This window comes from Sorghum bicolor, chromosome 3, assembly GCF_000003195.3.
Source record: "Sorghum bicolor cultivar BTx623 chromosome 3, Sorghum_bicolor_NCBIv3, whole genome shotgun sequence".
NCBI classification, from domain to species: domain Eukaryota; kingdom Viridiplantae; phylum Streptophyta; class Magnoliopsida; order Poales; family Poaceae; genus Sorghum; species Sorghum bicolor.
Genome location: NC_012872.2, coordinates 6,448,419 through 6,470,278, shown reverse-complemented (window position 1 = coordinate 6,470,278; position 21,860 = coordinate 6,448,419). Strand labels below are relative to the sequence as shown.

The 21,860-nt window shown below is 48.2% G+C and overlaps 2 protein-coding genes across 4 annotated transcripts; both read left to right on the top strand.

The window, feature by feature from the left end:
- On the top strand, positions 8,737-10,327 carry LOC8060814 (limonoid UDP-glucosyltransferase). The gene has a single exon (XM_002457335.2). It carries the CDS (start codon positions 9,174-9,176, stop codon positions 10,170-10,172), a length of 999 nt encoding a protein of 332 aa, XP_002457380.1. The 5' UTR covers positions 8,737-9,173; the 3' UTR covers positions 10,173-10,327.
- On the top strand, positions 14,133-21,493 carry LOC8073321. 3 transcript variants are annotated; one of them, XM_021457397.1, is made up of 6 exons: positions 14,133-14,512; positions 14,934-15,064; positions 16,081-16,206; positions 16,718-16,822; positions 20,407-20,520; positions 21,138-21,493. In XM_021457397.1, exons 1-6 carry the CDS (start codon positions 14,206-14,208, stop codon positions 21,180-21,182), a joined length of 828 nt encoding a protein of 275 aa, XP_021313072.1. In that variant the 5' UTR covers positions 14,133-14,205; the 3' UTR covers positions 21,183-21,493. The 3 variants fall into 3 exon arrangements, with proteins under 3 accessions (XP_021313072.1, XP_021313073.1, XP_002457379.1); XM_002457334.2 differs by having other exon boundaries at positions 14,135-14,512; positions 16,081-16,140; XM_021457398.1 differs by lacking the exon at positions 16,081-16,206.

The window sequence follows — 21,860 nt, the reverse complement described above, 5'->3', positions numbered from 1 at the left end:
CAAGGACCATACAGCTCAAGGCCGCGGAGGAGTACGCCGGCCGACTTCACCGCACTGACGCCGAGCTCGAGGCTATGGACAGGGACTCTGAGGAGCAGCTCCCTAGCTCTCGCCCCACCACACCACCTTACGTCCCTACCCAGTAGAGTAGAGTAGTCGTCCTGATGATGTGCCCTGCGTGGCGAATGATGCGACATGTAACTCACTATCTGTAGTAGAGCAGAATGTCCTGTCTTTTGGAGCCTACCTGCGTGTAGAGCGATTCCCGCGAGCCCTCTGGTGTAGTTGCCCAAGGCATCGCTGTGTAATGAACTCATGTAATGAATGTTTGGGTCTTAATGGATTTTATCGATGTTATTTGCTTCTTTGTATGAGTGTTGGATAGAATGTTTTATGAATTAAATTGCCTAAATATCTAAACACTGTCTTAACACATTAAATCATGACCTAATCCATGCAGAGAGATGGTGTGCCGCCGTTCTGAACGCCTCAACGTCCGTTCCCCTTCACCCGAGGTGGAGTACCGCGGTCGTGGACGTGGGCGTGGTCGAGGAGCTGGCTCTCCCGCCCCCAGACTCGAGCGGGAGGTGGAGGAGCAGCCCGCCCCAGGAGAGCCTGCCCTAGAGGAACTCCACAGGAGAGCTAGGTCCCCTCAGCTCGGGGACAATGATGCACCACCACCGCCGCCGCCGTCTCTGTCTGAGGTGATGGATCGCCAGACCCGCCTTCTGGAGGCCCTGGCGGATGGCATACTGCGTCGTCCTGGAGGAGGTCCGCCCAATGATTTCCAAAGGAAGCTAGAAGGTTTCCTCAAGCTGAGGCCTCCTACTTTTGACTGTGCTGATGATGATCCCATTGCCGCCGAGGACTGGCTGCGTGAGATCGAGAAGAAGCTGGACCTCACCACTTGCACTGATGAGGAGTGTGTGGGAGTTGCCGCACACCAGCTCACTGGCGCTGCACGCGCATGGTGGGACAGCTACAGTGACACCCACGAGAACCCCGGGGGCATAACCTGGGCTGAGTTCACTGAGGCGTTCCGTGAGCAGCATGTACCTGAGGGTGTCATGGACGCCAAGGTGGAGGAGTTCCGCAACATCTCCCAGGGCACTCAGAAGGTACAGGAGTATGCCACTCGCTTCACCCGCACCATGAGGTATGCTCCAGATGAGTCCAACACTGAGAAGAAGAAGATGTACTTCTTCAAGAAGGGTCTGAGTACGCGCCTCAAGGTGGCCCTCTCGGGTCACACCTGCTACACCCTCCGGGAGATGATCAACAAGGCCCTGGAGATGGAAAGGGACCGCCTGGAGGCCGATGCTCAGTACAAGGAGAAGAAGCGTCGGTCCGAGAGTTCTTCTCGTGGCCCGGCACCCCAGAGGCCACGTGCTCACGTGCCCCCTCCGTCGCGCCCCCGCTCTGCCCAGGGCGCTGCACCGGCTCCGAGTCGAGGAGGTGGTACCCACACCGCCAACTACCACCGCCCCACTCAGAGCCGCCCCGTGCAGAGTACCAGCACGTGGAAGGCCACTGCACCCACCTCCACTGGCAGTGTGCCTTTCGCTTGCTTCAACTGTGGTCAGCCAGGCCACAAGGCGGCCTACTGCCCTGCGAAGGCTGCTCCACCACCTGCCCCGGCTGCGACCAGGCAGGCACCTGCTCAGGGTACACTCCGCAAGCCAGCTGTGGGAGCCACCCGCGGCCGTCTCACCCACCTGACAGCACAGGACGCTCAGGACGCCCCCGACGCGGTGTACGGTATGTTTTTGGTACAGGGAGTTATGGCATCAGTTCTATTTGACTCTGGTGCAACTTGCTCATATGTATCCTCTAGTTTTGCACGAGAGCACAACCTACCCGTGACACCACGGAAGGTACCTATAGACACCATATCTCCTTTAGGCAACCTCAGATGCACCCAAAAATGTCAGGGAGTGAGTATCACCATTGAGGGTTACCCTTTTCTAGCCGATCTCACCTTACTTCCGTCAGATGGACTGGATGTCATCTTGGGAATGGATTGGCTGACCCGACACAAGGGAGTGATATCTTGTTCACCGAGGTATGTGGAGATAACGCACCCGAGTGGTCGCGTGCTCCGATGTGAGCCTAACCATGAGAAGAAGGCGCCCATGATATGCGCCTTAGAATCCAAGACAGTTGAGGAAGTGCCTATAGTGAGTGAGTACCCTGACGTGTTTCCAGAGGAGTTGCCGGGTATGCCGCCTGACAGAGATGTGGAGTTCGTGATCGACCTTCTGCCGGGTACGGGTCCCATTGCTAAGAGGCCCTACCGCATGTCAGTCGATGAGCTGGAAGAGCTCAAGAAGCAACTCAAGGAATTGGCAGATAAGGGGTACATTAGACCCAGTGCTTCACCATGGGGTTCCCCTGTCTTGTTCGTAAAGAAGAAGGATGGTTCCATGAGGATGTGTATTGACTACCGGAACTTAAATGCCGTGACTGTCAAGAACAAGTACCCTCTCCCAAGGATCGATGACCTTTTAGACCAGTTGAAAGATGCCAAGTTCTTCTCAAAAATCGATCTCAGATCCGGGTACCATCAGATGAAGATCAGACCAGAGGATATACCTAAGACAGCCTTTGTCACAAGGTATGGGCAATATGAGTTCACTGTTGTGTCCTTCGGACTCACAAATGCCCCAGCTTACTTCATGAATATGATGAACAAGGTGTTCATGGAAGAGCTAGACAAGTTCGTAGTGGTGTTCATTGATGATATTCTTGTCTATTCAGCCTCTGCCGAAGAACATGAGCAACACTTGAGAGTAGTTCTAGAGAAGTTGAGGCAGAACCAACTCTATGCCAAGTTCAGTAAGTGCGAGTTCTGGCTTGAAGAAGTCGCCTTCCTTGGGCATGTTCTCACAGCTGAGGGAGTCGCAGTTGACCCAGCCAAAATAGAAGCCGTGAAGGAATGGGAGCAACCCCGTAATGCGACGGATATCCGCAGTTTTCTGGGTTTGGCCGGGTACTATCGTCGATTCATTGAGAATTTCTCTAAGATCGCCAAGCCAATGACTAACCTTCTCAAGAAGACCAACGAGTTTGAGTGGACACCTGAGTGTGAACGGAGCTTCCAGACCTTGAAACAGAAGCTTACCACCACTCCAGTGCTAGCCTTGCCCGACATTCAGAAAGATTTCGTAGTCTACTGTGATGCTTCGAGACAGGGACTCGGATGTGTTCTGATGCAAAGTGGGAAAGTCATAGCATATGCGTCGCGACAGTTGAAAGACCATGAGCAACGCTACCCCACGCATGACCTTGAGCTGGCAGCTGTTGTGCATGCCTTAAAGATCTGGAGGCACTACCTGATCGGCAACAAGTGTGACATTTACACTGATCATAAGAGCTTGAAGTACTTTTTCACTCAAGAAGATCTGAACATGAGACAACGTAGGTGGTTAGAACTCATAAAGGACTACAACCTGGAGATCCACTACCACCCGGGAAAGGCAAATGTAGTTGCTGACGCCTTGAGCCGCAAGAGTTACTGTCATAGCCTGTCCATGGAAGCCATACCGACAGAGTTATGTCGGGAGATGGGAGACCTACAACTCGAGATCGTACCCAGGGGTTTGCTCAGTGAGTTGCGGATACGATATGACCTGGAAGATCGAATCCGCAGAGCCCAGCAGGACTGTCCTGAGATCCAAGAGGTCCACGAACGCATGGAAGGGGGAAAATGCCCTGAGTTTCGAATAGATGAAAGGGGGACATGCTGGTGCAAGAACAGAATATGTGTACCTAGCAACGAGGCCTTGCGTGAAGATATTTTGTCGGAGGCACACGACTCCAGGTACTGCATACACCCTGGCAGCACCAAAATGTACGCTGATTTGAGGAAGGTCTTCTGGTGGAAGGATATGAAGAAAGACATCGCTGGACATGTTGCTCGATGTGACACTTGCAATAGGGTCAAGGCAGAGCACCAGAGACCAGCAGGGTTGTTAAAACCCCTAGACATACCACAGTGGAAATGGGACAACATAACCATGGACTTTATCGTAGGGTTACCCCGATCCTCGCAAAGCCATGACTCCATCTGGGTGATAGTTGATCGACTCACCAAAGTAGCTCACTTCGTGCCAGTCAAGACAGACTACCGAGCCGACAAATTGGCAGACTTGTACGTACACCACATCCTCAGGCTTCACGGGGCACCTGCTAGCATAGTATCAGACCGTGGCCCCCAGTGGGTATCCAAGTTTTGGCAGAGCCTACACAAGGCAATCGGCACCCGCTTAGACTATAGCACCGCATATCACCCGCAGACTGATGGGCAGACTGAGAGAGTGAATCAGGTCCTAGAGGATATGCTCAGAGCTTGTGTACTGAAGTATGGGTCAGACTGGGAAAAAAGTCTACCTCATGCAGAGTTCTCCTACAATAACAGTTATCAGGCCAGCATTCAGATGTCACCCTTCGAAGCCCTATATGGAAGGAAGTGTAGAACCCCGCTGATGTGGTCACAGGTGGGAGAGAGAGCGTTCTTTGGCCCTGATAAAATTAAAGAGGCCGAAGAAGGAGTCGCCCACGTGCGAGAGAACCTGAAGATCGCTCAGAGCCGACAGAAGAGTTACGCAGATAACCATCGAAGAGATCTTGAGTTCAAAGTGGGGGATCATGTGTACCTCAAGGTCTCCCCGCTACGTGGGACTTTCAGATTCCATGTGAAAGGAAAGCTCGCACCCAGGTTTATAGGCCCCTACCGGATCGTTGCTAGAGTTGGCAAGTTAGCATACAAGCTTGAGTTACCGGGAGAGCTAGACAGAGTGCATCCAGTGTTCCACGTATCTCAGTTGCGCAGATGTCTGAAACTGCCAGAGACACAAGTGCCCGTTGAGTCACTAGACCTACAGGAAACACTAGAGTACCGGGAGTACCCAGTCAAGATTCTAGACAAAGCCACCAAGGAAACTAGAAGCTCTACCATTCCCATGTGCAAGGTTCTGTGGAGCAACTACACAGAAAGAGAAGCCACTTGGGAGAAAGAGTCTGAGCTGCAGTTACGATACCCCTACCTCTTCGAAAGGTACGTCACACCTTAAATCTCGGGACGAGATTCCAATGAGGGGGAAGGACTGTAACGACCCAGAAATTTTCGCAAATTACCAAAATCACCACCTGAAAAATTTTTCTACAAATAACCCTTGTTGGTGAATTCATACTAGAAAAAAATCCCTTGTAGATGCACAAGTAGAACTTATTTGATTTTTGAGCATATGCATATTTAATTCAACGTATGATTTGGCTTTTATTGATTTTATGTAATGAATAATAAAATCAATAACCTTTATTTAACTAGTGATTTCTCTTCAAAAGCTGACCCTTGGCTTGTGCTCAAGTTGGAAACTAAGTTAGGCAATTAGGGAATCAAGGGGTTGGAGAATAGACTTAGCAGAAATTAGAAAACGGTTGAAGCTAGGGCTGGAAAAATTGAAAAGCAAATCTGGCCCGAGAGCAGCTCGTAGCCCAGCTCGCTGCCCCACCCGCGCTCGCAATCGCCGCGGCCCAGCACCGCGCGCGCGGCCCAGCACACGCACCCCACCCGCACTCAACACTGCGCGCGGCCCAACCACCGGCCAGCGGCCCGACGCTCGCGCAGCCCAGCACCCCGCACCGCGCACGGCCCGCCCGCAAGCCAAGCAGCTGGCCGCGCCCAGCAACCACCCCGCGCGGATGACAGGTGGCCCCGCCTGTCATCTCCCACCTTTTCCCCCCGGCCTCCCCTGCTTTTCTCCTCCGACACTCCCCTGCCGCGGTGACGCCATTCCACCCTCCCCCTTGACCGGACGGGCGCGGAATTGGAGGGCGCCAGCACGATCGCAACCACTCCGCGACCCCCAAACCCTAGCCTGGGATACTCGGACGCCCTACACGTGGCTCGATGCCATCCCCCGCCGTCCGCCGCAACCATGGCCGGGAATGGCTATAAAAGCCAATTCCCGAAGCCCTAGCGCACCCCGTCCGACCCGCCGCCGCGCAGCGGCACAGTTTCACGCAGCAAGCACAGCAGGCCGAGGGAGCAGCGCGGAGGAGAAGAAGGGACCGCGCGCCAGAGTCGCTCGAGCACCGGAGCAGGAGGCCGCCGCCGCCATCTCCATCCTCCTTCCCACGGCGGTCGTCACGGCACTGCGAACCTTCGGCACGGCATCAGCTCGTCACCGCCTCGCCAACCATCAACCCCGCCACCCCCGGTGAGTCGCCATCCCCGCTGCGTCCACTGCCGAGACGGCACGAGCGCCGCCATGCGAGGTCTCCGCGGCCACACCTCCCGACGCCGTCACGACACGCCCTGGGAAGAGCCAAGGAGCCTCCTTTCACGCGCCCCACGCTCGCCCACACGCCGGGCACACAGCACGCGCTATGCCGCCTCGCCACCGACTGCGGAAGCGCCGTGCGCACGCGCCGCGAACGCGCCCTGGACGGCGGCGCCACGAACCCACCAGAGCCGACCTCCAAGACCCTGCCTTTCGCACTTCACGTGTTCGCCTCACACCCGCCTGCGCACTGCACCACCTGTGCGCGCCGTTGGGCGCGTCGCACGCACCCGAGCGAGCACGCTCACGGCCGCAGGCGCCACGGACCCGAACGTCCCTGGCACGCACGACGTTCCGGCCGTTGCACGCCAGTAGAGAGACCGGAACCACCTCGGGCACCTTCACCACGATCTAGAACACGCCGCGCGCACTCAGCTAGCAAGGAGGGGACGGCGGAGCGAGCAGGGACGAACGTCGGAGCGCTGCCGGGGTGCTGCGCGTCTCTGGACGCCGTCGGACAGGGAAAGGAGGGGAGGGGGAGAAGCCCGGGTGCACTCGGTGCACCGTGGACCGAAGAGAGCAAGGGGAAGGAGAGAGATCCAGGCCGTTTCCCCCATCGTGGACCACGGCCAGTGGTGCACCCGCAACCGCGCGCCCCTTCCTGGCCGCTGGGCCGAGCCCAGCACAAGGCCGAGGCCCAGCAGTGCCAGCCAGCCGCAAGAAGGCCGACGCCAGCCCACTACCTCGCCCCCCCCTGGCCACCGCGTGGGCCGGTTTGAGGCCCAAACCGCGGATCTGTCTCCCTGCCCCTTTTTCTTTTCTTTTTCCAACGTTTATAGCTTGCATAAATCTTTTAAAACCCCAAATGGATTCCGAAAAATACAAACCAAGTATCTAAATTCTTATAAAAAGAAGCTCTACGTCATAGGCTTATTTATGAGTGCAGTTGGTTCTTTCGATTCTTCTATTGGATTTTTGTGATATCTATAGGAGTCGCTTATTGCGACCATATGTCTCGCTTGACAGACCCGGAGGAGCCGACGACTGAGGAGTACGACCCCGACTACACTGAGGAGCTCGAGGACGACTTGCCAGGTGCCACGTCCCACCCAACCTCGTAGAATCCTATTAGTCATGCCATGAATGTAGAAGCTAGCGCTTTACTTTTATGCAATAATCTGAGATAGGATGCATGGTAGCAATGCTTGTGAGCCGTTACCTTGTCGCAACCTACTACCCTTGCTTACCCGCAGTTAGGATAGAAGCTTGCATTTTACTACTGGTACTCTACTCTGCATTATATCTGTGATGTGATGCTTGGTGGACAGTTGTTGGGTGGTTAAGGCATGGAATGCCGATATCGGATTGTGGGAGAGATCTTGGTGTGTGTTTTGGGTGTGTGGTGAGGGTTGAGTCGATCGAGCAGGAATGTACGACGAGTCTTGGGACGAGTCATGCCGGGAGATGCTACCTGGGCATTTCCCAAGAGAGATGCCTGTGGCGGGCGCATGTGACAGGGTGAGGTCCCGGAGTGGAGTGTCTTCGTGGGACGAAGCGCCGGGATGGGAGGTGCTGTTTAGCACGGGGTGACCGGATGTCCCGTTGAGCGGGGCATCGGCCGACCCCACGTGAAGATGTCCTGCTTGGTCGCTTAAGGACTGATATGTTCTGTGGACCGGGTCTTAGGAAGCCTTGCACCCTCACTCGCCTTCATGGGAGGGGGACGGATGTACGACCATCTAGGGCGATGCCACTACTACTGGGTTGTTAGCGGATAGTGTAGGGAGGTACGGGCATGGGACCCACACCCTCCTAAGACAGCGTAGTGACCCTGGGGGCCCGGTACTACGTCTCACAGTCTCAGCATGCCGGTGGTACTCCGGTATGGCCCCAGTTCTGAGTGGTAGGGTGGCACCGTGTTAGTTGGAAGGCAGCCCGGAATCAGCCTAGACGATGTACAGCGTCGATGATGGTGATCTTGTGAGTGATGTAAACCTCTGCAGAGTTTCTGGTTGATCGATCGATACATATGCCGTTCGCGGCTATGGACCTTTCCTAAGTACAGCTTCACTTGACTAGAGAGAGGAGTCCTTTCTACCTTCCCCTGGGTTTGTGTTGGATCCGGCGTTGGCCGCTGAGGCAAGGCACGAGCGGGAGTCGTCTTTGTCGCCTAGAGAGTGAGAGTGTGGTGAGATGTGTGTGCTGGGATGGGAGAATGTGTGTGAAAGGTGTTGGAATAAAAGTTGACTTATTATTATTATAAAACTTGACGTATTCGCATAGGAAACTACAGCCATATATTAGGTCTTTTGATTCAAACCCTTGCATTCCACCTACCACAAAGCTTAGCAAGAAGCATAGGGTGGGAGCCAGTGGCCAGTACAAATCGTACTGATACTTTGGCAGCAGGTTCTGAGCCTGAGTACGACTATGCGGGCGATGATTGGGAGGAGTAGGCGTCTCATCCTACGCTCAAGTTTGGAGGATCCGGAGTTCGCGCCTTCGCTATCTACCCGATGCTGTTCCGTATGCTGTGTGTGTGAGTGTGATTCCGCCAAGTGGCGATGTAATAATGAGTAAACCCCTCTTGTACTCTCTTTTGTTCGTGTATGACTTGTATAACAGCTGAAATTCGGGTAATTCGAATTGACTCCTTCGCGCGTTAATTCGTTTTACAATTCGAATCTGGGGATTTTCCTTCGTGGAAATCTAGATCGTTTCAACCCCCGCTACGGCGGCTTCGTCGTCGATAGCATCATAGAACACCTGGTGGACGCCGCGTCGGAGGCCCTCGCGGGGCTCATCGGACGCCAGTCTGCCGCCGGCCGGCCAGTGTCGTGCGTCGTGGCCAGCGCCTTCGTGCCATGGGCTGTCCGTGTCGCCAGCGGCATGGGCATCCCGCAGGCGCTGCTGTGGACGGAGTCCTGCGCCGTCCTCTCTCTCTTCTTCTACCAGCACTTCCACTCGCTCCCGGAGTTCCCGTCCGACGAGGCCGCGCCGGTCGTCGTCCCTGGGCTGCCGCCGATGGCCGCCGGCGACTTGCCAAGCCTGATCCGCGCGCCCGAGCAGTTCATCTGGCGCCAGGTGCTCGTCGCGGACCTCCGCAGCCTCCGCGAGACGGTATCCTGGCTTCTCGTCAACACGTTCGACGAGCTGGAGCGGCCGGCCATCCAGACGCTCCGTTCGCGTCTGGGTCGACTGGCGGTCACGCCGGTCGGCCCGCTCCTGGAGACGGCGGAGGAGGATGAGCATCACGGCGGCCACGCTGGCGACGACTGCATGGCGTGGCTCGACGCGCAGCCGCGGCGATCCGTGGTGTTCGTGGCGTTCGGGAGCATCATGAAGCTTGGCCGCGACGAGATGGCCGAGCTCGCGGCGGGCCTCGCGGCCACGGGGCGGCCGTTCCTGCTGGTGGTGCGCGACAACGACGACAACAACCGGGAGCTGCTCCTCCTCCCCGATCAGCCCGACGACGACTGCCTCGCGGCGGCGACCGGCGGCAAGGTGGTGGCGTGGTGCGATCAGGCGCGCGTGCTGTCGCACGCCGCCGTCGGGTGCTTCCTGACGCACTGCGGCTGGAACTCGGCCGTGGAGGCGCTCGCGTCCGGCGTGCCGGTCGTCACGTACCCGGCCTGGGCCGACCAGCCTACCAACGCCAAGTTCCTGGAGGACGTGTACGGCGTCGGGGTCCGGCTGCCGAAGCCAATCGCGCGTGACGCGCTGCGCCGCTGCGTCGAGGAGGTCATGAGCGGGCCGAAGGCTGCGGCAATGCGGGCGACGGCCGGGAAATGGAAGGACGAGGCCAGCGCGGCGCTGGCCACCGGCGGGTCGTCGGAAAGGGGCATCCAAGACTTCGTCGACGCTGTGCTGTGTACTGTCGTTAATTAGGTGTGATGGTAATGAGTTCTTTTTTTTTTTTTGCGATTCGTGGATGGTAATGAGTAATGACTAGTACTCCTCTACAGTACGTACGGTACAGTAATTGTCAATGCAGGGCGTCTTGGTTTTCAAACTGTGATTGTTACGTACGTACTGTACTTATATTTGCCACCGCCCACACTAGTGGAACTTGTGCATGTCGTGAAATATGAATGCAGTCGAGTCGTAGCAGATCTGCCGTGCTCGTACGTGCCTCATGCACGGTTCATTCTTGATAGGGAATGGGCTGACATTCTTGACTTGGGCCATGATCCTACCATGGAACATATATATTCAATCTTTGTACGAGTACGATGATTTTGAAAATGTAAGTAATAAAGCTAAGAAAGATATATACATTCAAAAAAACAAAAAGTTATTGATATTTTCGCGCAGGCACTTAGGCAAGGCACTTACGAAAGATGCATACAGTGTGAACGCATGTAAATCAAAGCATGCCGAGTTGGGCCTCCATTTCACTGCAAACGGAATAATAATTGTTTTTCATTATAAGGACATCAATCAAATTTTAACAAGAATATTTGTTTTTCATTACAAGGACATCAAGAATTTTCGTGCTATATAAACCTTTGTTTTCTTTAGAAAATGATCAATGATTTAAATAACTCTAAAAAAATCGAGAACAACTCGGGGAAAGCCAAAAAAAAGATAGCTGGTAAAATAAAAAAAACTAACGAAAAAATTGTGCCGACGTATCAGGACCTATGAACGGCAAAAGTAAGGCCTTTTCACTCTGAAAACCAAAAAGTTTTCAAGATTTTCCATCACATCGAATCTTGTGGCACATGCATGAAACATTAAATATAGACGAAAATAAAAACTAATTATACAATTTAGCTGTAAATCACGAGACGAATCTTTTGATCCTAGTTAGTCCACGATTGGATAATATTTGTCACAAACAAACGAAAGTGCTACAGTACCGAAAACTTTTCACTTTTCGGAAGTAAACAAGGCCTAAAAAGACAAACGAAACGACCGAATGGAAAAAAAAGAAAGAAAAAACAAATGGAGAGAAAACCTGTACGTGTAGGACTTATAGATGGCCACCGGCTCGGGCCAGGCTCGAGTTGGGCACGAGCTGTAGCGTGCCGTGTCGATTTGGCCCGCGTACCTGCCGTGCCGTGCCTCAGCAGCCCGCGTGCCTGGCCTTAGGCCTAAGCACGGGCCCACGGGCTGACTTCGTGCCGTGCCGGTCCGCGTAGCCTGGCGGGCCGGGCCGGTCCATAGCCCGGTTTTGTAAAAAAAAAACAAAATAACCACACAATGACAATGATCACTTCACCAACATAATGTCACAATCAATTTTTTACAACTTTCAACTTCTCAGATTCACAATCTCAGTCTTAAATCATAGAAATGACATAAAAAAAACATGTAACATAAAAATAAAGTTGTTTGTGCAATGCCCGCGGAGGTGGTACCGGGCCGTTACCGAGCCAACCCCTAAAACTCGGGCTGGGCCGTGCCAGCCCGCGGGCTCAGAGGTCGGCCCAAGCACGGCCCGCACCACCGGGTCGGGCCGGGCCGGGCCCACGAGTTATCGTGCCGGGCCGTGCTCGGGCCGGGCCGAAATGTCGTGTCGTGGGCCGGGCAGTCGTGCCTCGGGCTGCATGGCCATCTATAGTAGGACTCAAAGCCGAATATCTCCGTAGTTAACGACCGGCAGGAGTCCATGAAATAGCAGGTTGGTTATGTAATCGAGAAAACAAGGAAATCTTGAATTTAAAGAGGAGTAAATCGAGTGTCAAAGTCTTATTATATCCTCAAATGATGCAAGACTTTGGATGTGGCAACGTCTTTATCGAACTCATAGCCTCCTTAAAAAAACTCGCTCTTTTATAATGTGATGTGATGATGAGAAACAATATGTCCATTCTCAAGGTGTCAAACGAATGACGTCAAAACAGATAGAAACTGTTGAATAGAAATAAAAAAATATAGCCGATCCTAAGATCTTCCGTGCAAGAAGAAGATGTGATTCATATCATCTTAACTCGGTTCTGGGCTTTTCCTTAAAAAAAGAATATCAGATCAGACTCTTCTCATACCAGTAGAATAGACCATGTAGAACAAGCTCTTCTTCATAGAAACCCTTTTGATTTAGATAAAAAAATCATACAAACTTTTATTAAACCATGTGCTATGGCTAGAATCCAATAGTCAATCCTATTTTCAATAGCACCACTTGTCAATTGAATCCAACTTTTCTCATTATTTGACTAGCCATGATAGTGCGAAAAAAGGTTGGAGGAAGAGGAGCATGAGAGTTTCTCGTTACTTTGTCTTTGGATTAGTGAATTCTTCAAAAGTATGAGTAAATTGGGCTCAAAGCCGGATATATCCTGCAACTAGATTCGTATTAGTCAACGACCATGTTTGGATACTTTAGCTCGGCTAGAGTTTAGAGTTAGTTTCTAGCTTAGGACTAGCACTGAACTTGCTCTAGCTGAAGACGTGTTTGGATGCAAAGATTAGAATGACAATAAATATGGCGGATCGATCGTCAGGGAAAAGGATAAACTCGATCCTATACGTACAGCCTGAGTTGGAGAAAAAAAATTATTGTGGACTCCACTAGAACTAGCCCAAATAATCACCCTTTTGGAGGGATAGTTTTTTAAGTGGGCTAGTTGCAAAAAACTAGCTCTAGTCCTCCGGCCTGTTTAGCTACTTTAGAGCTAGTTGAGCATAAACTAGCACAAACTAGCTCTAGCCCCTAGATCTAAACAAGACCAACATTTGATAGGAGCCTATAAAACAGAATATTAGTCATGTAAGTGAGAAAATAAGAAAAATCTTAAGATTAAGAGAATGGAAAATCGTAAATTACTAAATGTCAAAATCTTATGTATAAGACTCAAAGCCCATATTCGTCAACATCCGATAGGAGTCCATAATTGAAAAAAATTTGGGTAGACGATGGGTCCAGCCGGGCGCGCGTACACCCCCCCTGCCCGATTGATGCCACGTGTGTTCAGACTTTATCGCACGACACGTAGTGTACAAGACGTTTCGATTGGCTCCAAATTAGCAGATGGCTTGGCTTGGCTCTAAATCTGTTCGGCTCCTGCGAGTTTGTTTTTTCTCACGAGAATACGAGAGGAAGCCAACTAACTGCCCGATTGCATCGAGCATTCGAGCCCTAGAACAACGCGGGCTCTTGCACGTGGCCACGTCCGCTTCCAGGAATCGAGCAGCCTCCATGGCGGGCGATGGAGGCCAAGAAGACACATCACTAGTGTTAACCTGATGGCATCATCTTCTGTGATGGAGGCTTCATCCTGTGCACGAAGAAGGCTGGAATTGATGTCGTTGTTGGCAGTTGTGCACAGATCGACGATGGCAAGATTACAGGAGTGTTGCGAACTTGCGATGGGAAGAAAGAGGCCAAGTCGAGAAGGGTTGCGATGGGAAGCAAGGGATCGAGCCGATTTGGAGCAAGCCGTTTGCTAATTTGGAGCCAATCGAAATGTCATGTACAGCTGCCGTGCGATGAAGTCTGGGCACACGCGGCATCAATCGGGCAAAGGGGGTGTACGCGCGCCCTGCTGGACCCATCGCGCACCGAATTTTTTCCCCATAATTCTATCAATAATATAATTAAGGAAACAAGGAAATCTTAAGATTAAGAGATGGTTAAAATCGTAACTTACCGAGTGTCAAAATCTAATGAATCTTATATCCTTAGATGCAGCCGACACACATCTCACATTTGCATCGAACAAATATTATAGGTTAAGGGACTTATAAAAATTTCATTCTTTTATCGTGATGAAAATGAAATTGAAAATAAAAAATAAACAAGATGAGATGAGATGACGATGACGTGATTAATTAATTATGTATTAGTAGTTAACTAAATAAATAAAGGCTACCCTTAAATAAAAGTCAGGCGTGTGAATTGGTCAACTGCACCACGACTCAAAAAACCCATCTGCAGTTGTAGCAGGGGAACTCTTTCCCCGTGCCACGGACGACAATGACTATCGACGCGGCGCTCCTCGCCATCGTCGTCGCCTTCCTCCTCCCGCTACGCCTCGTCTCCCTCGGCCTCCGCCTGGCGTGCGGGCGCCACAGCACCAGCGCCAGACACCTCCGCCGTTCCTGTGCTGCTTTGGCCGTCGCGGCCGCGCTCCTCGCAGTAATCTTCGCCCTCCCGCGTGACCAAGCCAGGGAGTGCGCCGCCCCGGTCGCCTCCGTCTCCAGTGGCGGGGATGACTTCGGCGGTTTCCGCGAGGAGTTGCGGTCGGAGGTCGAGCAGCTTAAGCTGCAGCTGGCGCGGCTTGGTATGTTGGGAGAACGCTAAACCCTAAGCCCCATGTTCCTGTTAGGGCTAATCCTGTTTGTATGAGCTTGTTTACCCGTGCTCTAATTTTGTGATTCGCGATTGACAGTCTTGTGATTGTGATAGTTTAACAACTGAACTTTAGTCTTTAGGGCTAGTTTTTTTTTAATAATCTAATTCTGCTTATTAAAAAATTGAACTCTATGTTTAGGACCCGTTTGGAAGATGGAATTTTCCCCATATCCTGTGTTTTTGTGTGAAATTTAAACTAATTCCAGTGAAATTCCTACATTGAAAGCGTAATTTAAACTAATTCCAGTGAAATTCCTACATTCCAAGTGTAATCTACTTGTCCTATGATGTTAATGGAGTTTCTTATTTTTTTCTTTTGTATGCTGATATATTTTGAACTATGCTTGCAGAATCTCTTTGGGATAGTAAATCTAAAGTGGTGGATGAGAAACTTGATCCTTTAGAGGAGGAGAATGATCGTGTAGTGAGAGCAATGGAACTTGATATCCAGTCTCTGATCAATGAGCAGGAAAATATCAAGGTATGTTCTGTGTGTCTGGTGACTTGTTCCTTCTCGATTGTACCACATCAATTCCATGGAGTTTGGATAGTCATTGACTGTTACTACCTTACCGAATTGCACAAATATTCTGATTCTACAATATAGTTCATACATTTAGATCATGATCAAGCATCCTCCAAGCTTGAACTTTGGTGATGGTAGGTCAAGATAATTAGATGGTCTAGGTGTAACATGGGTACAATGTGCCCAGCGATAGTGCTACTGCATCAAGAAATCATAATATGCTGTCCTAGCTGCTGCTGCCATGTAGCACGAAGGCAGTGGAGATTTTGTATTGAATGAAAGTTATAAAACTCCTTTTTCCCTACTTAATTGAGCAGCAGAGCTCCTGCCTTTACCTTAAAAAAAATGTGGGGGTTGTCAAGTTAATTTTTCTGTGCTCCATTCGTGTGTCATTTTGATTGGAATCTTGGTCTTTCAGGGTGGGTGCCGGGGCCGGGGGTGGGGGGGGGGGGGGTGGGGGGGGATGACCTGTCACAAAAACAAATGTTAGTTTCTTCATTATTGCTGTAGTAGTGGATAATGAAGCTGAATACTCCCACCATACTAAAACATGAAGTCGTTCTGGACAAGATTTGAGTCAAACATTGGTAATATGAATCATAAATAACTTTTAAGTTGTTGAGTTTGGAAATGTGAAAAGCATATGTATAGATTTGTGTTGAAAAATACTTCCATAAAAATATACATATATCACTTTCTAATAAATATTTTTATAAAAGTAGGTTGTCAAAGTTATACTTTGGAGACTGTGTAGCTGTCCAAAACAACTTTATCTTTGAGTATGGAGGGAGCATGAGTTAGTAAGCTTATGGTTTGGTCAACCTAAATAAAATCTGGTTGTTTCTGGTTTCTGCTTATTGTTTTATTGTGACTAGAATGAAGCTAGCCAACTTCTCTACATTTAACATTTATGTTCTTAAAAGGAAAAAAGGTTCTTAAATAGCATGTATGTTGTGCTGTTTTTCGTGCAGATTCAGGAATCATTATGCAGCTCATATTTTGGTGATAGTATCAAGGCAATAGAAAATGAGGTGCCTCCCACACTCAGAAAAATGTTGGATGTATTTGCTCATGTTCCTACTAAAATAGGACTACTGGTTAGTTTGGACAAACAGCTGTCCGAGTCAGATTTTTTTCTTATACAGATTTGCCTCTTAAAAGCTCTATTAGAATCTGAATACATCACCAGAATTATTCAAATATTAGCTGGATACTCTGTTCATCTCGTCTACAGGGTCAAAACTCTTTAATCTTCATATATGCCTAAAAATGTTGCATGCTTTTGATATTTATATATATGCACTGCTACTGTTTACATCGCTGCTTTGATTTTCTTTTTCTTCATTGATACACCTTTTGCGAACCTTTAAAGTTATTAATGCCTGATCATCATATGTTTTATTTTTTACAAATCCAGAAAAACACCTACCTGTCTTTTATCTGTTTCAGTAGAGTGTTAATTTTGCTAACTTATTTTGTACGCATCTTATATTGCCTGTTATGTGTGGCAAAGAAAATATTATTCCAGCTGTTCTTTTGTGATATTGGGCCTCTTTTCTGAAAGCTGTTTCAGCTATTGACCTTATGGAGTTATGATTTATGAAATAGGTTCAAATTCTAAAAGATGGATCAAGAAAGATGAACTCGGATATATGGACTGTATCAAAGGACACAACAGAAAAGGTCGAAGGTCTGCATTCAGCTATCAAGAAGGTATCTTTCTATATGTTACTGTTTTGTGTTTTATGTTTGATCAAGGAACCTTTTAGGTGCATGACCTTATGTGCTACTCTCTCCATCCCAGATTATAAGTCGTTCCAAGAATCTTGGAGAGTCAAAACATCTCAAGTTTGACCAAATTTATATGATAAAATAATAACATTTATGATACCAACGAAGTATCATTAGATTCTTTATTAATTATATTTTCATAGTATATCTATTTGATGTCACAAATCTTTGTAACTTTTTCTATAATTTTGGTCAAAATTGAAATGCTTTGACTCTCCAAGATTCTTGGAATGATTTATAATTTGGAATGAAGGGAGTACTTGTTTATTTATAAGTTTTATTTTTATCTTTTGTCTGGTAATACACCTTAAAATTTTATTCTATGTGGTTAACCATTTTTTCTCGGACCTTGTGTTGTTGAAATTTAGGCCCACTTTATATATGTAAGCAATATAATGATAAGCTTTGGTGTGACAATAATGTCACTATTGTGATACTATTTTGGCATTTGTCAACTCCACTTCTTTCAATTGCTACCCAATTTTTTTTTCCTGGAAATTCAGACAGAATACACACACAATGTCAGTGGCAAATAACCATTTCTACCAACATTTTTTTTCTCGAACACGCAGCAGAGCTGTGCATCATTGTATTAATAGAAAGAAGTGGTACCAACAAATTAATAAAGGGCGGTAAAAAAACAAATTAATAAAGGGACATTTCTCAAGTGAAGCATATTGACCCGCCATCTTGTGCCACCCGCCACCATCACTAGTCATGCGGTAGTTTGATCGTGGTGGTGGTTGGTGGTACATGAAGTTGTTGCAGTGCTTCTCTTCACCATTGTTACCTGTAATGTTGGGCCTGTCCTACTACTGCAAGAAACATGAGGCGGTAGAGGGCTAGGAGGCTGTGGCAACAGCTTACTTAGCAATAAACCTTTTTATCTATCTACAAGAGTTGTTCTTAATCAAGTTAGCAAGTTTTAGCCACCACCTCTCATCCAAAATGTTATTTTAGCCTTCCCCACTTACTGTCGCACAATGTTTTCTGGTCGGCTGGTCGATCCTGGTAGACCTGGGACTGACCAGGCGATTAATTGCGATTAATCAGCGACCAGGTCGTCCCCTGGTCGTCCAGGCATATCAGCTGGTCGACCTATATATATACCTCTATATATACACTATATTATACACAATAAAGGAAGCATCAAGACTGCATTAGTGTAAACCAACATTCCTCTTCATCTTCAACTTGTGCTGGCGCCTCTAGAATAGTCCTTGAACTCTTTTTTATGTAAACCAACATCTCCTTCTTAACTATTTCTGGAGAACTGGGACAACCAACAGCATCTCCATACCCCCCACATATCTGCCCAGTCAAAAAAGCCCCAAAACAGAGCACAAAACCTGGTCGTCCATGTCCTAATCGGATGATTAATCGCGATAAGCGGATGACTAATCGGACAACCAGGTTTCTGGTCGACCTGGTCGGGTCGGACCTCCTAATCGAGCACTCCTGGCCGACCAGGACGATTAATCGTGATTAATCGCAATTAATCGAACGACCGGAAAACATTGCTGTCGCAAACTATAGATTATTCCACGTTGAATCACTTTTCTCACCTTTTCAATAAGAAAGCAATAGGGATCCAATCTCCCTCAGTCACCAGAAATTTAGGTTGCCTGGGCAGGTCGGATTCGAGGGACGTGGGTTGTGGGTGTCTAAAAACACGGGTTGGATGAGTTAGTTTGAATTGAGTGACCCCAACTAATCGGAGTCAATGAGCTTTGATACGCCATGTATGAGTAGTTACAAAAGACCAATACAAAGTAATAAAAAATCAAAAGAACAAGATAGTTTAAATTGAGCTGTGTACAGTGGCCCATTTAGCCAAGCTCGATGAGGTATATAATATGGCTATGCAATACAGTAGATGTAGAAGATCCATTGTAATAAAGTTAAAAAAAGAAAAGAAAAGGTAAATATTAGTTGGGCTTCTGCACTCTGGCCTGTCCAGACTACCTAACGTTCTGCCCTAATAAGAAGTTAAGAGCATAACCTCTAGTCTCTCTTTTCAAATGCATGCTGCCAGCAGTTCCTTCCTTCCTCATTTCTCTCTGCTCCCAAGTCCCAACTCCATCAATGCTGCCAGCATTAGTTCCATCACCACTGGCCAAAACTGCCTACTCTTGTTCTCATCTTTGCTCTAGTAGTTTCAGTTTCACTAAAGACACCCATATCCCGCTGTGGCTGCTACTGCACCAGTGTGGTGCTGTCACCCGGTGGCTGGTGGTCGATGGTCCTCATCAGTGCTGTGTCTGGGTGCCTGCCACACCTTAGCAACAGTAACCTCCTCCATATCTCCCCCCTCCCCTTACCAACAGCATCCTCCATATCTGCCCCTCACCCTTTTATTCCCTGATACATCTCATTCCATGTGGCAACAGGACAGTGACCCAGGCAGTGACCATCATTGATTTCGACCCCATGAAACAGGGCAGTGTTTCTGGCTCACGGAATGTGGAGACGTCCCAGATCTCTCTCTCTCTCTCTCTCTCTCGGCACATCTTACCTCCCAGGATTTCCCTCTTATGATCTTATCCAATCCATGCACAGATATTGCCTAACATTATGCCACCACACCCGGAATAGTCCTATACCATAGTTACGACTTGATCTTATCCTGCTTCTTCTCCTTGCTATTGTGATCTCTATATAGTGTATTCATGTTACTTCCCACACCAACTAAGCTTGTTGCAGCTGTGAACACAAACCACACATTGAGCATGCCACTGCCTTCCACCAGCACCACACCACACCTCAGCCACATTGCTCTCCGTGGCCACACCACATCTCAGTCCAAATACCGATTTATCAGTGAACAGCATCCTATTGGCAGTGACAGCATGCTGGTGGGTGGAAGTGGTAATACCAACCAGAGTGATCAATGGGCTGGTGGGACAAGCACGATTTGGAAAATGATTAATGGGGGTCTTAAGGGTATGTTATGCCTGTTTATAACTGGTGTCAGTGGTTATGAAGGAACTCCATTTCCCTCTTCTGAAGCGATATGCATTTATGCTCCTTTTGCTATCCAGAACCAGTCAAAATGCTTTTCAGGGGAAAATTAGACTGGGAAGTATAATAATATGCATTCTACCTTAATGAACAGAACTTGGGTCACCAATATCGTACTTGAAGGAATCCCTTCAAAATTGTAGAACCAGAAGAAAATTACAGCCCTAAAAACTATCTTCATAAATAATACCCTCAAGAATGCCATATGCAAGAACTGAAAATCTTTAATGCAATGCTGAATTTTATGATTGATCTGTTCTTACAGTGTTGAAAACGTTGACCTTATTTCCAACATCTTCATCCACCGCATCCTAGAAAGGACATCATAGCACGCTTAGGGATTTTAAGCTTCAGTATCCAGTTGCCTTATAGTTCCTTTGGCACTTTAAAGCTTTGTTTTACAACTTTCATGGCTATGTGCTAAATATGGTTGTAGCTGTAGGTACTTGTTTTCAGATGGTCATTTCATGGTCATACTACTGCAGGTTCAAGTTATAGCTGATGAATGGGTCAAGATGAACTCTACTATTAACAGAATATGGTCATTCACCAAGGAGACAGAGAAAAGGGTGGAAGGTCTATATTCAGATTTAAAGAAGGTATGCTTATTTAGACTATCAAGTATCAACTTTTCATTATCTAAAATGTCCATGTTGTGTAAATGTCATCCTTGTTTCACATTTGATTTATTATATTATTTTGCAGTATAATTTGAAATTGAGTACATTGTAAGACTTTCTTTTTTTGAAAAGTCTTTGTAGATGCCAACACTTAAGACAACCTCTCGTTGTTAAAATGCTTGGACAACATTTCTTTACTAAATAGTCAAGCAATTTCAAGGCTTGTATTGATAGTCTTACATTTTTCACTTCCCACATGTGCACTTTTGTAACAGAAGAAACAAAGATACATAAATCATATCCAGATGCTAGGAACATTTGTCGCTGGAACAAATTTGTTTAGTAGATAAAAGTGCCATATTACTCTGTATGCTGCAGTTACATGTTATGAGTATGAATGAATCAAACGGGAAATGTTTGTTGGGGGGAGATGCTAGTATATTTTGGAGCATATACCATAAAATAAATAATCACACGTGGAACTATGTAATAAGACACCAAAAGGAATTTGCTTTGATGAGGATAGTAACTAGAACATAAAACATGAAAACATTTCTTGTTTTTTATCACCAGTGGTACTAATAATTTATGCACAGGGCTTCAAGCAGACGAAGAGAAAAGTGCCATTCTGGAGAGATTGATGATGCTGTGGACGGGCCTGATGTTTGATCACTTGTCATTGATGCTCCGCTTGGAATTGTCACACAAGCTGTTAGCAACTTAATCCGCTTGTGTCCGTGTTTATATATCTTAGTTCACGTCCTTATTACTTGTCAGACGTCAGTGCAAGGTTGTGGTTGTTGATACCTTGTGCGACCCAACTTGCCAACTTCTTTGGTCCCGTCATGGTCGCATAATGGGTAATGTGCTTTTAACACTGGCGGACGTCCGTCGAAATATGAATTGTTATTTTTAGCTATATATATGAAATACACAGTAGATCTCCGAGATAGACAGGTACCACAGCTTTATTTCTCTACTTTCCGCTCTAGTAGCAGTACTGACACCTACCCTCTTTTTTTGTGAACGTGAAAAATGGCGCCGCTTGTAACAGCAACGGCAATGCTGTGGTTTATAGAATTCTAGTGCCTCCTTTCTATTTTTGATCGAAGTCCCTCCAGTTGTGGTGGAGTTGCTGTCGGCGTGACTCACTTCGTAGTTCCTCCTCGTCCTTGGGCCAAGGTGGTGAGCTCCATGCCTCTCAGTGAAGACGTCGCTCAACACGACCTTCACACCGTGAAGCTTCCCAAGGGCCAAATCTGCGTCGAGGTGTATTTTGTTTTGGGCCGTGAAGCTTCCCAAGGGCCAAATCTTCGTGG